At 37.9% G+C, this 21595-nt stretch overlaps 4 protein-coding genes, 1 non-coding gene and 1 pseudogene across 7 annotated transcripts; 1 reads left to right on the top strand and 5 right to left on the bottom strand.

Annotated features, from left to right (window-relative positions):
• Positions 1 to 5357: 5357 nt before the first annotated feature.
• Positions 5358 to 7748, bottom strand: LOC104744311 (6-phosphogluconate dehydrogenase, decarboxylating 2). The gene is made up of 2 exons (XM_010465339.3): positions 7425 to 7748; positions 5358 to 7013 (listed from the first exon to the last, which is right to left on the bottom strand). The coding sequence occupies exons 1-2, from the start codon at positions 7564 to 7566 to the stop codon at positions 5539 to 5541; spliced, it is 1617 nt and encodes a 538-aa protein (XP_010463641.1). The 5' UTR covers positions 7567 to 7748; the 3' UTR covers positions 5358 to 5538.
• A 34-nt stretch (positions 7749 to 7782) lies between these two features.
• Positions 7783 to 10776, bottom strand: GAUT9 (galacturonosyltransferase 9). 2 transcript variants are annotated; one of them, XR_760629.3, is made up of 4 exons: positions 10192 to 10699; positions 8834 to 10072; positions 8396 to 8735; positions 7783 to 8086 (listed from the first exon to the last, which is right to left on the bottom strand). XR_760629.3 is itself a non-coding variant. In XM_010465338.3 (3 exons), exons 1-3 carry the CDS (start codon positions 10360 to 10362, stop codon positions 8460 to 8462), a joined length of 1686 nt encoding a protein of 561 aa, XP_010463640.1. In that variant the 5' UTR covers positions 10363 to 10776; the 3' UTR covers positions 8158 to 8459. The 2 variants fall into 2 exon arrangements, 1 of the variants encoding a protein (XP_010463640.1); XM_010465338.3 differs by lacking the exon at positions 7783 to 8086 and having other exon boundaries at positions 8158 to 8735; positions 10192 to 10776.
• A 564-nt stretch (positions 10777 to 11340) lies between these two features.
• Positions 11341 to 12966, bottom strand: LOC104744309 (uncharacterized). Its single transcript, XM_010465337.3, has one exon. The coding sequence runs from the start codon at positions 12805 to 12807 to the stop codon at positions 11533 to 11535; it is 1275 nt and encodes a 424-aa protein (XP_010463639.2). The 5' UTR covers positions 12808 to 12966; the 3' UTR covers positions 11341 to 11532.
• On the bottom strand, positions 12921 to 12992 carry TRNAD-GUC (transfer RNA aspartic acid (anticodon GUC)). The gene has a single exon. It is a non-coding gene; the product is annotated as a tRNA-Asp (tRNA).
• A 1668-nt stretch (positions 12993 to 14660) lies between these two features.
• On the top strand, positions 14661 to 17514 carry LOC104744307 (pentatricopeptide repeat-containing protein At3g02330, mitochondrial pseudogene; annotated as a pseudogene).
• A 118-nt stretch (positions 17515 to 17632) lies between these two features.
• On the bottom strand, positions 17633 to 20117 carry LOC104744308 (uncharacterized). Of its 2 annotated transcripts, none has more exons than XM_010465335.3 (6): positions 19471 to 20117; positions 19016 to 19055; positions 18590 to 18919; positions 18309 to 18491; positions 18010 to 18215; positions 17633 to 17911 (listed from the first exon to the last, which is right to left on the bottom strand). In XM_010465335.3, the coding sequence occupies exons 3-5, from the start codon at positions 18902 to 18904 to the stop codon at positions 18033 to 18035; spliced, it is 681 nt and encodes a 226-aa protein (XP_010463637.1). In that variant the 5' UTR covers positions 18905 to 18919; positions 19016 to 19055; positions 19471 to 20117; the 3' UTR covers positions 17633 to 17911; positions 18010 to 18032. The 2 variants fall into 2 exon arrangements, with proteins under 2 accessions (XP_010463637.1, XP_010463638.1); XM_010465336.3 differs by having other exon boundaries at positions 19016 to 19075; positions 19471 to 20096.
• Positions 20118 to 21595: the final 1478 nt, after the last annotated feature.

The following is a 21595-nucleotide window of genomic DNA, read 5'->3' as shown; positions in this document are numbered from 1 at the left end:
GGATTCTAGGCCCATAATGGACTAGGTACATGAGCTTCAAGTGCTTGCACAACAGTTAGCTGATGAAGGAATGAACATATGTGAGACATTCATGGTGAATTGCTTCATTGAAAAGCTACCTCCAAGCTGGAGCGACTTCAAGCACTATCTGGATCACAAGCAGAAGCTAATCACCTTGCTCAACCTAATCTCAAGGCTGCAAAACCAATCAACTGAACGTGACAACGCTGTGTCCGTCATTGATGAGAATGCAAATATGACTGAGTATAGGAGAAAAGGGAAAGCCAAGGTTGTTTACGGCAACAAAGGAGCTTCACCAAAAAAGGCTGTACCAGGCAAGACGGCACCTCAGTCCTCCACGTTCTTCAAGAAGCAAGGCGGGGCTAAGAAGTTTGCTGGAAAGTGCAGCTACTGTGGCAAGAAAGGTCACAAAACCGCTGAATGTCGCAGCAAAGACAAGGGTAAAAATCAAGCCAATTTGACTGAAGAGGACCTGTGTGCGGTCGTCACGGAAGCAAATGTGGTGATGAACAATGAGAACCCAAGGGAGTGGTGGTACGACACTGGAGCCACTGCCCACATCTACATTCACAGAGACATGTTCAGCACTTATCAGAAATCTAAGTCTGGTGAGAATCTGATGATGGGCAATGTGTCTCACTCCAAGATCGTTGGAACCGGAAAGGTGGTCTTGAAGATGACTTCCGGAATGGCCGTCACGCTCCACAACGTGAAGCATGTTCCAGACATGAGGAAGAATCTGGTCTCTGGGACCCTATTGAGCAAGCATGGCTTTGCTGCTAACCTTGCGTCCGATCAGATGACTCTAAGGAAGAATGGTGTCTTTATTGGCAAAGGTTTTGTTAAGGGAGGACTTGTTAAGCTGTGTGTTGCAACAATCCTTAAGAAAAATGATGTAGCTTCTACTTCTGTTTCAAACAATTCCATAAATAAAAATTCAGTTGCTTATTTGGTTGAGTCTTCTAATTTATGGCATGAACGATTAGGACATGTGAATTATAAATCTATGCAAAGATTAATTAATTTGAACCTAATCCCCAAATGCAAAATAAGCAAAGAAAAGTGTGAAGTATGCGTTCAAGCAAAACTCACAAAAACACCATCACCTCGTGTTGAAAGAGCAACCCAACCTCTAGAATTAATACACACAGATTTGTGCGATTTAAAATACGTACAATCTAGAGGCGGTAAAAAGTATTTTGTTACTTTCATAGATGACTGTACAAAATTTTGCTACGTTTATTTGTTACGTAGTAAAGACGAAGTCTTGGAGAAATTCAAAGAATATAAAACCGAAGTTGAAAATCAACTCTCAAAAACTACCAAGGTAGTAAGAAGTGATAGAGGAGGCGAGTACGATGGACCTTTTAATGACTTTTGTCAAGAAAATGGTATTATACATCAAACTACTGCTCCCTATTCACCGGAATCTAACGGAGTTGCGGAACGCAAAAACCGAACTCTAAAAGAAATGATGAATGCAATGTTGCAGGAATCAGGGTTACCACAGAACCTGTGGGGGGAAGCTTTGCTTACCACAAACCTCATCCTGAATAAAATACCGCACAAAACAACCGGCGATACGCCTTATCAACTTTGGAAAAGAAATGTACCATCGTACAAATACCTAAAAGTGTGGGGGTGCCTGGCTAAAGTCGCAGTGCCACCTCCAAAGAAGGTTACTGTCGGACCTAAAACCGTTGATTGTATTTTTATTGGATATGCACACAACAGTAGTGCTTATCGGTTTCTGGTTCACAAATCAGATATTCCGAATATTCATGTTAATACAATAATGGAATCAAGAAATGCGTCTTTCTTTGAAAATATTTTCCCTTGTAAGGATAAACAAAATCTAAAACGCACTTGGGAAGAGAGAGATGCAATCACCACTACTAATGAGGCCAGTACCTCTGGTACCTCGGTAAAACTAGTAGAAAAAGAACCTAGACGTAGCAAACGAGCTCGCCAGGGAAAAACTTACGGTGAAGATTTCTTGATGGTTCTCCTTGCAGAGAACGAACCAAGAACATATAATGAAGCCATGACTACACCCGACGCTCCTTTATGGAAGGAAGCCGTTAATAGTGAGATCAACTCCATTATGCAAAATCATACATGGGAGATAGTTGAACTACCTGAAGGGTTTAAACCACTAGGGTGTAAATGGATCTTCAGAACAAAATTAAAAACCGATGGCTCTATTGATAAGTACAAAGCTAGACTTGTGGTGCAAGGATTCCGACAAAAAGAAGGTCTGGATTTCTTTGACACCTATTCTCCTGTAACGAGAATAACGTCAATCAGAATGCTAATCGGGATTACAGCGTTAAGAGACCTGGAAATCCATCAAATGGATGTAAAAACCGCCTTTCTAAATGGTGATTTAGAAGAGGAAATTTATATGAAACAACCCGAAGGGTTTATTGCTCCAGGACAAGAAAATAAAGTCTGTAGACTGGTGAAGTCGTTGTATGGACTTAAACAAGCTCCAAACAATGGCATGAAAAATTTGACAATGTAATGATGTCAAATGGTTTCAAGATAAATGAATGTGATAAGTGCATATACATTAAAACTACTCCTAGTGGGTATGTTTTGTTATGTTTGTACGTTGATGACATGCTCATCATTGGTAGCAATAAAAACATAATCCAACAAACAAAAAATATGCTTCATGGTCAATTTGACATGAAAGATATGGGTTTAGCAGATGTCATTCTAGGGTTTAAAATCACTAGAACCGCTGACGGAATTATTCTATCACACGCACATTATGCTGAAAAGATACTTGAGCGGTTTAAAAACTACTCAAAAGGAAAAGCAAAAACTCCTGTAGATCATGAACTTCACTTGACCAAAAACTCGGGTGAAGCGGTGTCACAGATAGAGTATGCTAGGGTGATCGGAAGTCTCATGTACTTATCAAATTGTACAAGACCCGATCTCGCACACGCAGTCAACTTTCTAAGTCGTTACACCAGTATTCCAGGTCATAAACACTGGCAAGCCATAAGAAGAGTATTAAATTACATAAGATACACAAAAACTTATGGGCTGCACTATGGTAAAGAACCAGCAGTTTTAGAAGGATACAGTGACGCCAATTGGATAGCTGATTCCAAAAACTCAAAATCCACAAGTGGATATGTCTTTACTTTAGGAGGTACAGCAGTATCATGGAAATCTGCAAAACAGACTCTAACGGCTGGATCAACCATGGAGTCGGAGTTTATAGCTTTAGATAAAGCCGCAGAAGAAACAGACTGGCTTCGTAATTTTTTGGAAGATATTCCGATGTGGGAAAAACCTGTGCCGGCATTACGTGTACACTGCGATAGCCAATCAGCTATTGCCCGAGCACACAATACTCACTACAATGGCAAGAACCGTCATATTAGAAGACGTCATAAGACCATTAGAAACTTGATCACTACTGGTGTAATTACAGTAGATTACATAAATACAGTTTTTAATCTTGCGGACCCCTTTACTAAAGGGCTAGCTAGAGATCAAGTTGTAAAATCATCAAGAGGAATGGGTCTAAAGCCTACAATATAAGAGGATGTTTGATGGAAACCCCACCTAAATGACTGGAGATCCCAAGAATTAGGTTCAAAGGGAAAACTAAATCAAACAAAATCAATCTGGAGTACTGTATGACTAATAGTCACAGCCCAGTTCCTAAGATGAAAAACAGTATTTCCTGTGTCTTTAAAGGTTAAGCAATGCTTTTAATGATCAAGTCCATAAGCTTTGATATATCAGTGGAGTATTTCCTAAAGGAAAACTTCTTAAAACAAACGCTAATGGCGAATCACCTAGTGAGTGTGAAATCAGGCCGTTTCTAGGAGAATAAATGTAAGGCTATATTCTCCAACTTCACTCATGAAATCCAGGCATGTTCACGGCCAAAACGAACACAATAGAGAACTTGGTTCTTCGAGAAAAAGAAGCTGGGTTATACCTGTTGTCTCGGTTTACATAAATATCCGGATGGTTCAAGACATCATGTTCACCTCCTGGCCAGTAAATCCGACAGATATTAACTATGAGTAGTTCAAGGCTGAAAAATGCTACTATCTCAGACACAGTTATTTTTCGCATACACTCTTGAAAGTCGAGTCTGTCTAGTCAGTCTAGTCTTTTATCTTTTATTTTTTATTGAGCCAGTAAAATCTTTCTATGTTTAGGGTAAATTCTATTCATGTGGGGGATTGTTGGAACTACACTTTTGACAACATGGCTTTAGCCAACTTTCCGGTGACTTTTCTGGTGACGTTCGTCATCGGAATGACCAGTTTAAGGACTCTTTGGATTCCTTGTAATGAGCACTATAATATAGTATAGTTACTTGTCAAAAGCGAAGTTATAATGAATGAGAAATTAATCTCCAAAGTGGTTAGCTTGAAAGCTTATAACTAGTATTATGGGATGAGGAAATTACGTTGCATGGACCGGACTTGGTTTAATATTTTGGAGTAAATTTATTTGCAACTTATATTACATTTCATGTTACGTATACTTATAATATTCAAAATATTTATTTGCAAAGTCAAATCGAGTTTGTTGTGTTTAAAACAAACAAAGTCGAAACCTTATCAACTCAAACGGAAGAATAAGTCATTCCGGAGATCTCGCCAACGTGTGAGACTTCGATCGCATCTCTCCACTCCTCAACGTCCCGAGATATCAGTCCACGAGCCCAGATTTTGTGGAGAGCATCTCGTCCTCCTCTCCATATAAATACATAGCTCTCTCGTTTCATTATCTTCACGCTTGCGGAGAAGAAAAACACTCTGAAACAAAATCCAACTCTCTCTCACTCCTCTTTCTCTCACTACAAAAACGTAAGTGTTATCGTTAAGAGTGTATCATTTGCGCCAACGTTCGTTTGAGTCCGTAGTCAAGTGTTGTGACACGGTCTCGTCTCGGTTGTATCCTGGGATCCATGTACTCACTAAACCGCCACACTGCGGGAGCTATTGTGGGTTAAGGAAAGAGATCGTATCTCGCCTCCGAGAATCTACTTCTACTCCTTTCTTCTATCGTTTTACATAGGTGTTATAATCGTTATCTCATATTTGGATTTTCGCGGTCCTACAGTCTCAACAGGTGAGCGGCGCTCTCTAGTCGCCACCATTGAAACGCCTCTCTTTTCTCTCTCTCTGTTTCTCTGAACTTGTTTTTTTGGGTGACGAAGAAGAAGAGTGATGATGAGAGAGAGTATTTATAAGAGAACACTTAATCAAAATCAGATTATGGGCCGAAAAAATAACTAGCGAAGCCCATCTAATAAACATTAAAAAGGAAAAATTATAACCCAAATTAAGATCTCAGTTTAAAATTGGTTTATAGAGAAATAGAAGAGAGAACACAGAAGATGAGAAAACTCAGTTCTACAATCATAAAAATAAGCCAAACAGTATATATATCACACATTGAGGGAACGAAACATTCTGTGTGAAAATTATTATTGAAGGAGAAGAAGAATACAAGAGGAGAGAGAGATCTTCTCTAGATCTTGGATTGTCTTGCAATCTTGAACCACTCGGTATGGAAAGATCCTTCCACATCAGTCCTTTCATATGTATGAGCTCCAAAGTAATCTCTCTGCGCTTGGACAAGATTTGCAGGCAACCTCTCCCTCCTGTAAGAATCAAAGTAGGCGAGACTCGCAGACATACCCGGCGTGCTGATACCTGAGTTGATAGCTAAGCATACAACTCTTCTCCAAGCGGACTGTCTCTCGATGATCTCTTTCGCAAACTCAGGGTCGACCAATAGGTTAGCCAGCTCTGCGTTCCTGTCATAAGCTTGCTTGATCCTGTCTAAAAAGATTGCTCTGATGATGCACCCTCCTTTCCAGATTCTAGCTAACTCACCTAGCTTCAATCCCCACCCCTTTTCCATGCTCTTGGCACGGATCAGGTTCATCCCTTGTGCGTAACTGCAGATTTTGGATGCGTAAAGAGCCTTCCTCACGTCATCGATGAGCTGTTTCTTGTCAACGGTTTGATCAGTCAAGATATCACCAAACCCACCTGCCTTGAAGACTTTAGCTGCTTCCACACGTTCATCTTTTAGCCCGCTGAGGAACCTAGCATCAAGTGAGGATTCAATGGTGGGAGCAGGAACAGATAGCTCAGCTGCTTGCTGCACAGTCCATTTTCCTGTACCTTTCATGCCGGTTTTGTCCAAAACCTTGTCAACCAAATGCCCATCTCCCTTATCGTCCTTGATCCCGAAAATGTCAGCTGTGATCTCAATCAAGAAACTCTCAAGCTCACCTTTGTTCCAGTCAGTGAAGACACTGTGAAGCTCCTCATTCGATAACTTACCAACAGACTTCAAGACGTCATAAGCTTCAGCGATCAGCTGCATATCACCGTACTCAATCCCATTATGGACCATTTTGACAAAGTTTCCAGACCCGCCTTTACCAATGTAAGTCACACAGGGACCACTATCCCTAACCTGAGCAGCAACCTTGAGAACAATATCTTCAATATACTTGTAAGCTTCAAAAGAGCCTCCAGGCATCATAGATGGGCCATTACGAGCACCTTCTTCACCACCAGAAACTCCCATTCCAAGGTAAAGGAAACCGTTCTCAGCCACAGCTTTTTCTCTCCTGTCAGTGTTCTCATACCATTCATTACCACCATCCACAATGCAATCACCCTTTTCCAAATAAGCAGAGAGGGTCTTGATGGTCTGGTCAACAGGTGCACCAGCCTTAACAAGCATGATGATAACACGAGGCTTCTGAATCGATTTGACAAAAGACTCAGGGTCATGGAAACCGTAAAGAGGAAGGTTGCCTTCCTTTTTGGCACGTTCGACGGTCTCATCAACTTTGGAAGTTGTTCTGTTGTAGACAGAGATTGGGAAGCCTTTCTCAGCAATGTTGAGAGCTAAGTTCTGACCCATCACAGCTAGTCCAGCTAGACCTATTCTTGTAGGTTGAACAGCCATGATTTCTTCTCTCTCTGCCAAAATTAATAAACACCTTTTACAAATCTCAAATCTAAGAATCTATGTTAATTTTGATCTTCAACATCTTAGAACACAGGAATCAATAAATCTAACATATGACAAATCTGATATTTGTTACGATCGATCGTAAGCATACACTAACAACATCCCAAGAGCCAAAGAGTCGAATTACCCTTTAGAACCAAAATAGCGATCTAAACAACATAATAACAATGAGGATTTTCAATTAAAATACTAGATCGTGACACCAATATTGCTGGATTATACAAAAAAAAAAAAGTGTTTTTTTTCGAAATATTCGTAGAGTACATCATTAATATCGAAAAGCGATTGGAGATATCAGATGGCAAAAACAAAAATTGATTGGGAAAAACGAGAAAGTGAGTATGATCGGAGAAACAAACCTGCTTTAACTTTTTCGTCAGAGATGGATTTTGAGATTTGTCCAAGAAAACAAAAATAAAGAGGAAAAGATCTGAGGAAGCAGAAGAAGGAAGGGTAAGTAAAAAGGGATTGTTGAGATGAGTGATGGTTTTGTTTTTGCATCAGATTGATATATAGCAAATGAACGGTCTGATTCGCACCACCACTAAGTAAAGTACTAATAATTAATATTATTCCCTTTCTCGTTTTTAAAGTATTGTCAAAATTGGCCACTCTGCGTTAGGTAAGAAAAGGGTTGGGTTGGTGACTTGGTGGTGGTGTGTAGAGATAGTCGTTCGTTTTCTATTGGATCTTCTTCACATTTACACACATAAAAACTATGGAATGTTTTATTCTTCTGTTCTCATTCCCTTTTGATTTACAACTCATATAATATAACTCTTGTTTTGAATGTATTTACAAACCATTTCTGGAGAAATAATTCTCAATCGGTTCGCTTTTTACATCATTCTGTTTGTCAAGTATTATTACACATGGCAATTTAAACAGCGTTTGACATTAGAGCCAAGAAACAAATTCAGAAGCATGTTCACTCCAACAAAATCCTATTTCATCACCAAACCAATCCTTTGACATTATAACTCAACCGCCAAGTTTGAGCCACACACTTCTATGTTCAAACCTATATAATGTATATATATTATGAGCGAGAACATTCTAGAAAGGGAAGAATAAACCTTTTAGGAGGACATATTTGAATGATTCTTGATGATTCTTAGTATGAAATAAAGACAACAAAGACAGACATTGTAGCTTGGAGTTGGAGAACATATTGCTGTGATGATGAGTTTACATAATTTAAATAAAGAGACCAAAGCTATGACAAAAAAAAAAAAGAACAAGCAAAATACTTTGTAACCCTATATAAAAGATAAACGTATCAGTTAAAGAATTTCCCTGAAAGACAGAAACAAATCGATCCGAGGTTTACCTCTTCTCCGTATTCTTTTTCCTCTCTCGGGTTTTGGTTTGGTTTTTTTTTTCCATCGCTCTCTTTAGAGACCAAAATTGCACATCTGCACAAACTCCATTTCGTTATCGACATATTTCGTCCAGAGAGACTTGTATTGGTTCATTGCAATGTCAAGCCATGGTTTCATGTTTCCATTGTAATGGATCACTGCTGCGTTTCTGATCTCGTCCATGCTCACTCCCGGGTTGTACCCTAACCCAAGCACATGCCATGATTTGTCCAATGATTTCGTCTTTGAATAGAATGTGATCAATCCCGGAGGGAGAGTTCCCAATTTCCATAGAGTTCTGTCTTCATTCTGCTCGGAAAAAAAAACAACAGGATGTAAGCGCACATCAGGAGCTTTGATATGTCTAAGTTACTAAGAAAGAACCATACATTATACCATTAACTTACCAAGTTCTGCCAGTAATGGTATTGATCGGTGCATTTCTCGCGCCTCCAGGCATTGAGATCGAATATATTCATTCCAAAGGCCCAAGCACAAGCATTGGGATTAAAGCTCTCTTTGATCAAAGGATGAGTGAAGTTTAAGTATTGACCATAACGATGGAAAGAGCCAAAGCATGTCTCAACAGCTCCATTCACCTTGCCATCCAAGTTGATTTTCCATAAACCAGTCACGTCTTTCTGCACCACAACATCATCGTCCAAGAACAAAATCTTATTCAGCTTCGGATACATCTCTGGTAAGTAAAACCTGAGATGGTTCAACATCGAGAGATATTTCGGGTTCTTGAACTTGAGGTTATGTGAATCCTTAGTTGCGTTCTCAGCTTGATTCTCGAAGTAAAACTTCTGCAACTTGGCAGACTCAAGCTGCCTCAAGACAGGTGCATATGAAGAGTTCAAGAACTTGAAGTCCTCCACGGATTTGATCTCAATATGAGCACCACGGTCTAAAGGACGCATCTTGAACCAGACCTTCATGGCTGCAAGATTCATTCGATCGGTCACCACATGGAAGACATGCTTCCATGGCTCCTCAGCATTCATCACAACAGATCTCACCACAACAGAGACAGCAATCACATTGTCAGAGAAAATCGCATAGTGGTAAAGAGTTGGATCCTCTGCAGCTGGATCAGGTGAAGCATCCTTGTACTTCTCAGGATTTGAGATCCTCTCTCCTACAAGCCTCATAGCCAAACAATGAAGACTTTTAGGAACAGACTTGGCTGAAATCAAGCTTGCAACAGCACCATTTTTCTTTGCTTTAGTCAACTGTTCTTGAACAGCAAAGATCGTATCTTTCAACTTCTGGATCTTAAGCTGTGTATCATAACTCTCTTTAGACTCAACGATCATCATCCTAGCTGTCTTCACCTTATCTTTCACTTCTTTCTCAAGCACTCTAAACGTATCCTCCTCAAGAGCATTGCCGTTGTCAGAGACAGAAGATTTCAAACCTGGCTTTGACTGCAAATCAGAGAAGTTGATAGCCAAATCTTCAAAGAGCTTAAGCTGCTTGGAAGCATCAAGCTTAAGCTTTCTAGCGTAAGCAGCATAAGCATTGACAAGTGTGAGATGATCAGTGGCTTGCTTGTGTATCAGATCCAACCTCGTTTTCAATGGATCCGATTGTAAAGCCAAAAACGTCCTCTGCATATATGCGTTTCCCATACTCGGCAATGTCTAAAACAACAAATACGAAGAAGAAGCTCAGATTAAGATTCAAAAGAACCGATTCATTGCAAAATCAGATCAAAAAAGCATATTAAATCAAGGAGCTAAAGAGATAGGGAGATGCGTACATGATCCTGAGGAGGTTGATGACGAGAAGAGTTGAGAACGACGGAGAAAGTGGCGAGGAAGAGGAAAGAGAACAAAGCGGAGATAAAGATCCGGTAAGAGAAGAAACTACGAAGTCCGGTAGATTGGCCGGATCCGACACCGCCTCGGCCTCCACGGAAGGCCACCGCCATTTATAAACCGATACACTTCACGTCAGTTGTTTTCCAGATCGGGAAATTTTCGATTCGTCGGTGAGGTTCTTCTTTGCTTTTTGTCCCAGAGACACAGATGACTGAGTTAACACAACCTCTGGAGTGTGACGGATAGATCTCAAACATTTAATTTTAGTGAAGAAAAAAACACGTTAATATATATAATCATATAATCTTACTAAAATATGAAATAAACTAATTTAGTGCAGTGGTAACTAACTTATAATTAATTACAAAAATTATGTAATGGAGAGAGGATGGTGACGACGACTGACGCGACGAGTGAGGAGACCACAGCTTTCCGCGTCGGTGCGATGCGATCAAATGATCAATTGACAAATCAAAAACGTTTTTTAATTTCACATTCACACCTTTTATTTTCATTTATTTTATATATCACACCCCTTAATTCTCTCTTTTTCTTATTAGTTGGGCTTTAGTATAACAGGCTGATATTTGGGCCATATGACATATGAGGCCTAATTCAATTATACGACAAACGGCATGTAGTTCTCATAAACAAAAAACATCACGATGTTCAGTGTTTTTCCCAATAAAAAGAGTAAGTATCACAGACAACAAGAGTCTCCGACTTGTTTAAACAAAAGAGATGCGAACCTGTTTCAACATTTTGTCGGGTTGACAAGAGACTATATACAGTACAGTCATATACAGATTACAGCTGATTTGTTCTCTAAATCATATAGGGGAAAACCAAAAAAACTAACAATCAAATCAGACATATAGCATAACATACCAGTGCGACAGGGCGCGCGTAGACATTATATTACTTTTACAAACTCCATCGAATCTGTAAGAAACGCTGGAGTCCTGCTGCAACAACACTGAGAGAACAAGTAAGCATCGCAGAGGTGTATAATCGAAGCCATTACAAAAGGGTAACTTTATAGTACTGATCTATCCAGATCAATGACTACAACTTTGAAGAAGATTAACTTCAGAACAAACACTTGGAACATTATGGGTTCCAAGTTTAACATGATTTATTTCACAAAATAGGAATATTTACATTTACAACATGAACAACAGATACTTCACTATCACATTCACGGTAAGTGCTTACCATAAAAATAAAGTGGTTTAAGGATCTTGCCTGGCTAATTAACATGAACAACAGATACTTCAAATTCAATTAACTATAGGTAAGTTCCTTGGCAAACCGGAATCGCTCCTTTGTGAGCTCTTATGCCTTTCATACTCAAGATCATCAGTAGGCAACTCATACCGACAAACAGGGCAAGTATTCCTTATCCCTAACCAAGGCATAATACAGTCTCCATGATATAAATGACTACAAGGAAGCCTCCTCACTTTCTCCTCCACTACAATTTCATCTTTACACACCGCACAAACAATGTTCCCCTTGCTTAATTCTTCCACTGTAAGTTCCACAACTGGAAGATCCTCAATAACACTTTTAGCTGCTGGAGGATTTCCCCAGATTCCAGTCTCGTTATCAAACATTTGCCCAAGAATAGCATCAGCATCATAATGTCCACTATGGTTTTCATCATCATATTCATCCAAACTAGCTAGATACAGGTAATAACTCGGATCTATATCATCAGGGTTTATCAAGATTCCTTCAGCTTGTTCTATATAATTAACAACATTGTTAACAGTTAACAAAACCTGCCAGTCCAGTTCATGCTCTTCTTCATCATCATCCCTTGATAGTGAAGACAATTCATCTTCCCCTTCTTCTTCTTCTTCTTCTTCTTCTTCTTCTTCAGGTCTACCAAACTCCCTAACCGTCCAGTTAATTGCGTTCTGCACTTCCTCCCATTCTTCATCAGCCAAGACAGTTTCCTCTCCGAAGACATCATCCCACACAGGAGGGAGACCCGTACCAACCTCGACCCGACCCGAATCATTTGCTCTATTCCCACTATCCTCTGAGGTATAACCAAACACGTCATCTTCATAATCGGAATCGGAATCCGAATCGATACCGGTCACTCGAAGCCCTTGCTCACCCGGTTGCTGATCCGACACGGATCCTGAACCGGATCCAGATACACATATAGATCCCAAAACTATCTCATCTTCGTCTTCCTTGGGGTCATAAAATCCCCAAATATTGAAATCACCGGAGGTCAGCCCTTCCGATTCCAAGTACTCAGACGCGTCAACCTCGGAAGAAGACTCTCGATCGAAGAAATCGATGGGACATATGTACGGATCGGGTTCTGAATCCGAGTAAGAACCTGATCCAGAATCTGAAATTGGTCCTGAGAATGGGAAATAAGGATTGCAATTGATGTCCCTGTCGTCGAACGGAGAGTAACAAACGAGCAAACTCGCAGCCTCCGGTATGAAAATCGAATCGTCTACGGGTACACCGTCGCCTTCCGCCTCTTCTTCAAGGTTGATTGCGGGACCGGGCTTCGTCGTCGACGCCATTGTTGTGTTTCAGAGAAAAAAAAGTACAAAAAAAAAAAAAAAATTGCAGAGGGAAAATCGTATGCATTCGTACACAAAGGATATAATATAATGACACGTAATGAAAAAGTTAACGCCGTTGCCGGGGATCGAACCCGGGTCACCAGCGTGACAGGCGGGAATACTTACCACTATACTACAACGACTTTGTTGACTCTGTATTTTTGGCCTAAGTATATACCAGAGAACTAATAAATAGATAGATACTCGATTGTCAAAGAAAAACAATAGATAGATACTCTGGATTGGATAGTATGGGCCGACAAAATATTTGTACCCTATTAATTATATGGGCCGACAAAATATTATTAGTTTGGGCCTAAATATACAAAAGAACTAATAACCATTAAGATTGTCCAGAAAATTAAGGCAAAAATAATTTTTACAAAAAGATATACGTTTTCTTCAATCTCCTAATATTAGTAGGATGAGCTTGATGTTTGTTTCGTATCAGGACTTTGTGATATAAAAGCAATTCATGACTTGCCTCTAAAATCATGATAATAAATTAATATTTTGCATTTTGCTGCAGTAAAAATAAAGGGAATATATAATGTTTACAAAAAAAAATGTATAACATTAAATCTTATGTATATATTATATTTTACAAAGGATTAATCATCTAATTTACAAAATAAAAAGTTTTAAGTAATTTGTAACTAACTATATATGTGTACTATGTGTACACTTTGTTTAGATGAATTTTGGTAATACAAAGCTCACATAGTTTACTTAAATTTAATATATTTAATATATTGTACTTATATTAACCAAATATATGTATATATATATATATATATTCATGTATTTTATATTGATCATTTTAAAAAACATATCTCCAAATTAATTAAATTTAACAAAAGAATAATTTGTAACTAGCTATATATGTGTACACTTTGTTTAGATGAATTTTGGTAATACAAAGCCCACATAGTTTACTTATATTTAATATATTTAGTCCATTACGCATATAAGTACTTGTATTAACAAAAAAATATATATTCATGTATTTTATATTGATATTTTAAAAAACATATCTCAAAATTAATTACTTGCACAATATTTATATGTATTTATTTTTTTAATACATTAATAGCATTTACTCATTATTTTATTCTTTTTAAAACTGAACAAGATTAGTTAGGTCAAGCAATAAGAGTAACCAATGGCCTTGAGACGGTCTAGAGGAAACTGGGCGCTAAAAAATGCAACCTCAGCAGCAAAGTCCGCGAGGTGACATAGAAGTCGGCTACCAATCTCGTAATATCTTGAGTACCTCTGTTTACGAGTCTGGATTCCGCGGCACCTGACTCTAAGAATCCGGTGTTCTCCATCGTTTCTTGTGAACAAAGAAACATTCCTCGTTTCTTCACTGTATATTGTGCTGAGAGAGAAGTTAAATTTTCTCGTAACGCAACGACTGGTTCGGGGAAGTTCATTAGGTCGACATTGATGGAGACTTCTAATGGTGATAATGAGGCCAAAATACACTCGTAATGCACATTGCTCTACTTTTTTTTTCTTCCTCTGTTCTTGATTTTTTTTTTCTTTGTTAATGAAGCAAAACAAATTGTTAAAGGAACGAAGAAGAAGCCAAAAATACATATCACACTTGAGTCGATTTTTTATTATTATATATTTATAAATATTTAGTTATTTATTTAATAACCGAAAAAAAAAATTGTGAATTTTAATGAGATTAGGCTTAATAATAATCTAATTTTATTAAACCGGTTGGGTTGCAGGCTAATTGATAATCGGTTTCAGTCGGTTTACATTATTTTTTAAACCGAGTAAACCGAACCAGTTGTAATCGTTTCAATCCCGCCATAGATATCACGGCTGAGTTTTATGACTCATGGCGGAGTATCTCAGATTCTTGCATATGACCAGAGCAGTGGTTTCATTCAAACGATGTCTTCCAGAGAAATTTTCATACCGAAGAGTTCCAATGTTTTCTTATTTCACGGATTTTGTGACTCAACTGAACTCAGCTAGCACGACCAACTTTTCGTTTGTTTTCAAGGAATGTGCCAAGCAAGGAGCATTAGAGCTGGGAAAGCAAGCTCATGCTCATATGATCTTATCTGGGTTTCGTCCGAGTACGTTCGTGCTGAACTGTTTGCTTCAAGTTTACACAAATTCTCGAGATTTCGTGTCTGCTTCTATGGTGTTCGACAAAATGCCGCTGAGAGATGTTGTTTCTTGGAACAAAATGATCAATGGTTACGCCAAGAGTAATGACATGGATAAAGCGAGTTCGTTCTTCGATATGATGCCTGTGAGAGATGTTGTGTCGTGGAACTCAATGCTTTCTGGGTATCTACAGAACGGTGAGAGTTTGAAATCTATTGAGATTTTCCTTGACATGGGGAGGGCAGGTATTGAGTTTGATGGTAGAACTTTTGCAATCATACTTAAAGTGTGTTCCTTTTTAGAAGAAACCAGTTTAGGAATGCAGATTCATGGGGTTATTGTTCAAGTGGGTTGTGATACTGATGTGGTTGCTGCAAGTGCTTTGTTGGATATGTATGCAAAAGGTAAGAGATTTTACGAGTCTCTTAGAGTGTTTCAAGGTATTCCGGATAAGAACTCTGTCTCTTGGAGTGCTATAATCGCTGGCTGTGTTCAGAATAACTTGTTGTCCCTTGCTTTGAAGTTTTTTAAGGAGATGCAAAAGGTAAATGCTGGAGTGAGCCAGTCAATTTACGCTAGCGTCTTGAGGTCATGTGCTGCGTTATCCGAATTGAGATTAGGTGGTCAGTTACATGCTCATGCCTTAAAGTCAGATTTTGCAACAGATGGTATAGTGAGGACGGCAACGTTGGATATGTACGCAAAGTGTGATAATATGCAAGATGCTCAAATTTTGTTTGACAAGTCAGAAAATCTTAATGGACAATCTTATAACGCAATGATTACTGGTTATTCGCAGGAAGAACATGGTTTCAAAGCTCTATGGTTGTTTCACCTTCTCATGTCGTCGGGTCTTGGTTTCGACGAAATAAGTTTATCAGGAGTGTTCAGGGCTTGTGCCTTGGTGAAAGGTCTTTCAGAAGGGCTTCAGCTTTACGGTTTGGCGATAAAAAGCAACTTATCGGTAGATGTTTGTGTTGCAAATGCTGCTATTGACATGTATGGTAAATGTCAAGCTCTGTCTGAGGCCTTTCGTGTATTTGATGAGATGAGAAGAAGAGATGCTGTGTCTTGGAATGCGATCATAGCAGCACATGAACAGAACGGAAAAGGATGTGAAACAATTTCTCTTTTTGTCTCAATGCTCCGTTCTAGGATTGAACCTGATGAGTTTACCTATGGAAGCGTATTGAAAGCTTGTGCTGGTGGTTCTTTGGGTTACGGTATGGAGATTCATTCCAGCATTGTCAAATCAGGAATGACTTCTAATTCCTCTGTTGGATGCTCTCTGATTGATATGTATTCAAAGTGTGGAATGATAGAAGAAGCGGAGAAGATACATAGTCGATTGTATTTAGGAGCCGATGTCTCCGAAGAGCTTGAAAACATGCACAATAAGAGGCAGCAGGAAATGTGTGTTTCATGGAATTCAATCATTTCCGGATATGTTTTGAAGGAACAAAGCGAGGATGCTCAGATGCTTTTTACCCGGAAGATGGAGATGGGTATAACTCCTGACAAATTTACTTATGCAACTGTTCTTGATACCTGTGCGAATCTAGCTTCCACTGGATTAGGTAAACAGATTCATGCTCATGTCATCAAGAAAGAATTGCAATCTGATGTGTATATCTGCAGCACCCTCGTTGACATGTACTCGAAATGTGGAGATCTTCATGATTCAAGATTGATGTTTGAGAAGGCACGGAGAAGAGATTTCGTGACCTGGAACGCCATGATTTGCGGATATGCACATCATGGGAAAGGAGAGGAAGCCATACAACTGTTTGAGAGAATGATTAGTAGAAAACATAAAACCGAATCATGTAACTTTCATATCGATACTCCGAGCTTGTGCTCATATGGGTCTAATTGACAAAGGACTAGAGTACTTCTACATGATGAAGAGAGATTATTGCTTGGATCCTCAGCTACCTCATTACTTGAACATGGTAGATATCTTAGGAAAATCCGGAAAAGTCAGGAAAGCATATTAGAGCTTATTCGAGAGATGCCATTCGAAGCAGACGATGTTATATGGGGAACCCTGTTAGGAGTCTGCACGATACATAGAAAAAGTGTAGAGATTGCAGAAGACTCTGTTGAGATTGGATCCACAAGATTCTTCAGCTTATACTTTTTTTATCAAATGTATACGCAGATGCAGGAATGTGGAAAAAGGTTTCTCAGGTTTCAGATTTGAGAAGAAGTATGAGAGGCTTTAAACTTAAGAAGGAGCCTGGTTGCAGTTGGGTTGAACTCAAAGATGAGCTTCTATGTGTTTCTCGTTGGAGATAAGGCTCATCCTAGATGGGAAGAGATATAAGACGAGCTTGGTTTGGTTTATAGTGAAATGAAACCGTCTGCTGATTCTTCTTTGGAACCGTTTGGTTGAAAGAGAAGAACAGAACCAGTGGTGCTACTAGTAAATGATGTGTTCAATGTAAAGTTGTGTAATGTTGTTCCAAATAACTATGATATAAGAGGTTTCAATAAATTACTTTAATAGAAAAACAAATTTGGACAGGTTGATATTTTGACTCGCACTCTACATATTCGAAAATACAATTTAATACAAAAACAAATTTACTTTATACCATCCGAGTTTGTTTTCTTTCTTTCTCGTGGCCAAAAAAAGGCCATTTAATCATTATAAAAACATAGTGATATTTTTATTACTATTTCTTTTTTTACCTACGTCTCAAAAGGAAGATAAAATAAATAACGATAATGATAACTACAACCAAACGAAAAAACAGAAAGTCATTATACAGATTGTGACAAAAGGTCCACGAGATTACAACAAATATTAAACTACCAAACTAATAAATGAAACCATAATATTTTCTTGTTTGTGCAACGACAAATGAAACCATAATATTTAACTATAAATACTAGGTCCCGTCGTACCACCACGACCATATCATACCTGGGAAAAAAAAACACGTATTCAGTAAAATATTCAAATTTTAAAACTTCAAAAAAAAAATTGATGAAAGAAATACTAAAATCTTAAACGATACTTACCTGCATGTGGATGAACTCAGTCACTAAATCGCTTCGCACTTACGCCGAATGTAGACTCGCCCGTTCACTGAATATCCCGAAGAGTCTTGACACTCCCAACAAGGGACACCATCAATAATGACAGGCCCAAGAAGTAGTAAAAAGTGACCGTATTCCATCATGTTAGCATAAGCAAGCTCATCATCGGATGGATCGTAAACCGTACCCTGTAAACATTGACATTAGTTAATTATTTAACCAATAATTTCATTTAAATTTAAAAATGTCTCTAACAAAACTTTCAAACAAAAAAAACTTACCATTGTTGCACAAGTCTCGAAGCTACCACAGCTAGGAATCCTAATAGTCACAGGAGTAATTTTGGCACGCTCTTCAAGTAGATGTTCAAATAAATCACTACCAAACTCTTCATACTCGTGTTGATACCAGGCCAAGTAGTGGGGATCCATCTCCGCAAGATAAAATCGTTTCACACGGGGATGCTAATAAAAAAAAATAAAAAAAAAATTGTGAGTGACCTGTAAATAATATTCAAACACAGAGACATGACAAGATAGCTATTTGAAATTAAAATAATTACCTGTGGAGTTCGTCCAGGGGTATCAAGCGCAAAAGTTAGAGGGCACACTGTGTCGAGTACAGTGCCTAGCCTAGTAAGGGTATCTATGGCGTATGAACTACCATGGATGGTACCATGGTATTCCCTGTAACCTCTCGGAAGGATATTTATGAATTCTTGAATAGACAGATGTTGATCTACGGGCAGATTCAGATTTGGTTGTAACCTCACAGTAGCTTCCATTTGATGGATGTAGGAGACAGCCCAGCACGTGTCACCCAATTGGATGACGACTGGAGGAAGGATATGAGGGGCAGTATCCCTCCAAGTATCCATGGAGTCAATCAAGTCCTTATAACCAAAAAAAAACACAAACCCACCACATTACAAGAGATCCAATCTAACATAAATAGAAATTCTAGAAACGAATAAATAAAAAAAGCTTACCGTGAAGGAGAACCGGCCAGAACAACTGCGAGAACAAAACCTAAAAAACAAAAATCAAATCTGATTCCATCAGACATGGAAACCCACAAATTCTCGAAATGACGCCAGAAATACAAAACCCTAAAACACAAAATCAGATACGGTGCAGAGTACAAATTCTCAAAAAAAAACTAGAAAGAAAAAAAAAAAAATCAAATCTGATTCCATCAGACATGGAAACCCACAAATTCTCGAAATGACGCCAGAAATACAAAACCCTAAAACACAAAATCAGATACGGTCCAGAGTACAAATTCTCAAAAAAAAAACTAGAAAGAAAAAAAAAAATCAAATCTGATTCCATCAGACATGGAAACCAACAAATTCTCGAAATGACGCCAGAAATAGAAACTAAGAGCAAAACCCTAAAACACAAAATCAATCAGATACAGTACAGAGTACAAATGGAAGCTTACCAACGGAAGGCTAAAGAGAGCAACAAAACCTAAAGCTAAATCCAATGCGACCTCCCTTTTTAAGGGAACGAAATTTGGTTGGGCCTGCGGAAAACGGGCCTGTATGAGTAGTAGTAACAAATTGGGTCATTCCTCCTATTTTGGATCCCTGGACCAGGCCTAAATGGATAACTGGACGAGGCCTAAATGTCTCCAATGGACCTATAACTTGTTGGGCAGGTTGCTGTGATTGTGATTGCTACGGCGGAATTGGCGGCGGCGACGACGACGGCGGCGGTGAAAGAGGAGTCGAGATACCTCAAGACTGGCCACCAGCAGATATTGGCCACCGTGAGCCATGTTTTGAGAGGAAGAAATTGAAAGTTTATGCTCTAAGTAAGTTAGATTAACTGAAGAGAAGATGGCTTATGATGAGAAAAATCAAACCAAAAAGGAGAAAAAGAAAAGACTAAGCCTTCGAACGAAAATTATAGAACAGATCTAGAAAAAAATGAAGTTTAAACAACCAAAGTAGAAAGAATGAAGTTTAAACGAGACGAGGCTTTTCTTATAAAAGAAGAGCCTGAGGTAAGATTAGGTCTGAGGTACTACTCCCTAGATTTTCACGCCGCTGTCGAATCTTACCCGAAACGTCTCTTTTTATTATTATTATATTATATTATTTATTTGCGATAAAAGATAAGGTCAACAATAACTTGCTGATAAAGAGGAGATAAAAATCCGAATTTTACTGCCTTATCAAGAAACGTTTGTTTTGACAAAAAGAAAAATAAAAAACCGTTTGTATTTACTATTTCATTAAAGATTAGTTCACTAATAGCAGCTTTGTATAAGTTACCCGGATTTCACGCATAGATTCATGCAAAACAATTACAAAACCAGAAAAATCTAGTTTACTGCACCGTGCTGCCGACAACTAAATGCAACTGGGACGGCACACGTGAATCGACGACATCCACATGGGTCGCACTCACCACCTAATGTTTCTTTATGATATACTAGTATCTTTTTTTTTTCTTTTCTTTTTTTCCTTTTTAAGAATTATCAAATTATAGCAGAAATCATAAATATATTTTGACAATTTTATTTTGATAATTTTTCAAAAATACCATACAATTTTTTTTCAAAAATATTAGAAACACAACAGTTGATTTTTTTTTAAGTATAATTTTTGGAGGGGGGAGGGATGTAGGTATTGATTGGTAAACCTACGCAAAGTATCCGCTTTGATTTTTTACCAATCACAAAAACTTTACCAAAAACTTTATTAAAAGCTTTACTCTCAGCTTTCACGTACAGTACAGCTTTGGCTACGTTACCAATCAGACCCGTAGTGTTTAAAATGTTTAAAATTTTAGTTTTGTAGTATTTTTACTAAAATTTTAGTTTTAGTTTTATCCGAATTGAGTTTTTATTTTTAGACTTCAGTCCTTCTTGCGGTTAATTAATGGATTTGAATACATAATGGCCCACTGGGCTCAATTACATTATTTTGTCGATTGGTAGCTTAGCTAATTAAGAAGATTCAACAAAACATTATTAATGAAAAGATTTTTTTTGGGAAGGTAAAAAAATTTGGTTGACTGCAATTGTAGATAGAGAAAAAAAAGTTTGGTAATTAATCAAAATATATTTTGAAAATTTGATTATTATGATTACAGTTGCAAAGAAATTGGCTCACATCTTCATCATTACTCCCTCTGTTTCATATTAAGTGTCATTTTGTGACTTTTCACACATATTAAGAAAATTATTAAATTTTTTATTTTACCCTTTATAATATATCATTTATTTTTTTCTATCGGTCAATACATTAAATTGTTAGGGATAAATTTGGAAAATTTACCAAACATTTACATTGGAAATACAAAATAATACTTATTTTGTAACAATTTTTTTAGACTAAAATGACAATTAATATGAAACAGAGGGAGTATCTTTTTGACATATTTTATCATAGCCATCAATTACCACAAAATTTCTATTTCGCATTGCTAAAAAAAAACTTTGGTTTATGATTTGATGACAGAAACAAACAAATCATCTTAAAGGATCGATATTTTTTTGGCTAATAATAAGTCTTTATAATTCCCCACTATTTATGATGATGATAATTCAATAAATC

This window comes from Camelina sativa, chromosome 15 (genome assembly GCF_030686135.1).
Source record: "Camelina sativa cultivar CO46 ecotype springtype chromosome 15, ASM3068613v1".
Taxonomy (NCBI): Eukaryota; Viridiplantae; Streptophyta; class Magnoliopsida; order Brassicales; family Brassicaceae; genus Camelina; species Camelina sativa.
The sequence above is the reverse complement of the archived record's forward strand: the minus strand, read 5'-3'. Positions and strand labels throughout refer to the sequence as shown.

Coding starts and splice junctions, on each gene's coding strand:
- LOC104744311 (XM_010465339.3), bottom strand. CDS start 7,566: ATGCAAAAACAAAACCATCACTCATCTCAACAATCCCTTTTTACTTAC. Junction 7,014..7,424: donor TGACGAAAAAGTTAAAGCAG/GTTTGTTTCTCC, acceptor TAATTTTGGCAG/AGAGAGAAGAAATCATGGCT.
- LOC104744309 (XM_010465337.3), bottom strand. CDS start 12,807: ATGGCGTCGACGACGAAGCCCGGTCCCGCAATCAACCTTGAAGAAGAG.
- LOC104744308 (XM_010465335.3), bottom strand. CDS start 18,904: ATGGATACTTGGAGGGATACTGCCCCTCATATCCTTCCTCCAGTCGTC. Junction 18,492..18,589: donor CCCCTGGACGAACTCCACAG/GTAATTATTTTA, acceptor TTTTTTTATTAG/CATCCCCGTGTGAAACGATT. Junction 18,216..18,308: donor TCGAGACTTGTGCAACAATG/GTAAGTTTTTTT, acceptor CAATGTTTACAG/GGTACGGTTTACGATCCATC.
- GAUT9 (XM_010465338.3), bottom strand. CDS start 10,362: ATGGCGGTGGCCTTCCGTGGAGGCCGAGGCGGTGTCGGATCCGGCCAA. Junction 10,073..10,191: donor ATCAACCTCCTCAGGATCAT/GTACGCATCTCC, acceptor TTGTTGTTTTAG/ACATTGCCGAGTATGGGAAA. Junction 8,736..8,833: donor ACCATTACTGGCAGAACTTG/GTAAGTTAATGG, acceptor TTTTCCGAGCAG/AATGAAGACAGAACTCTATG.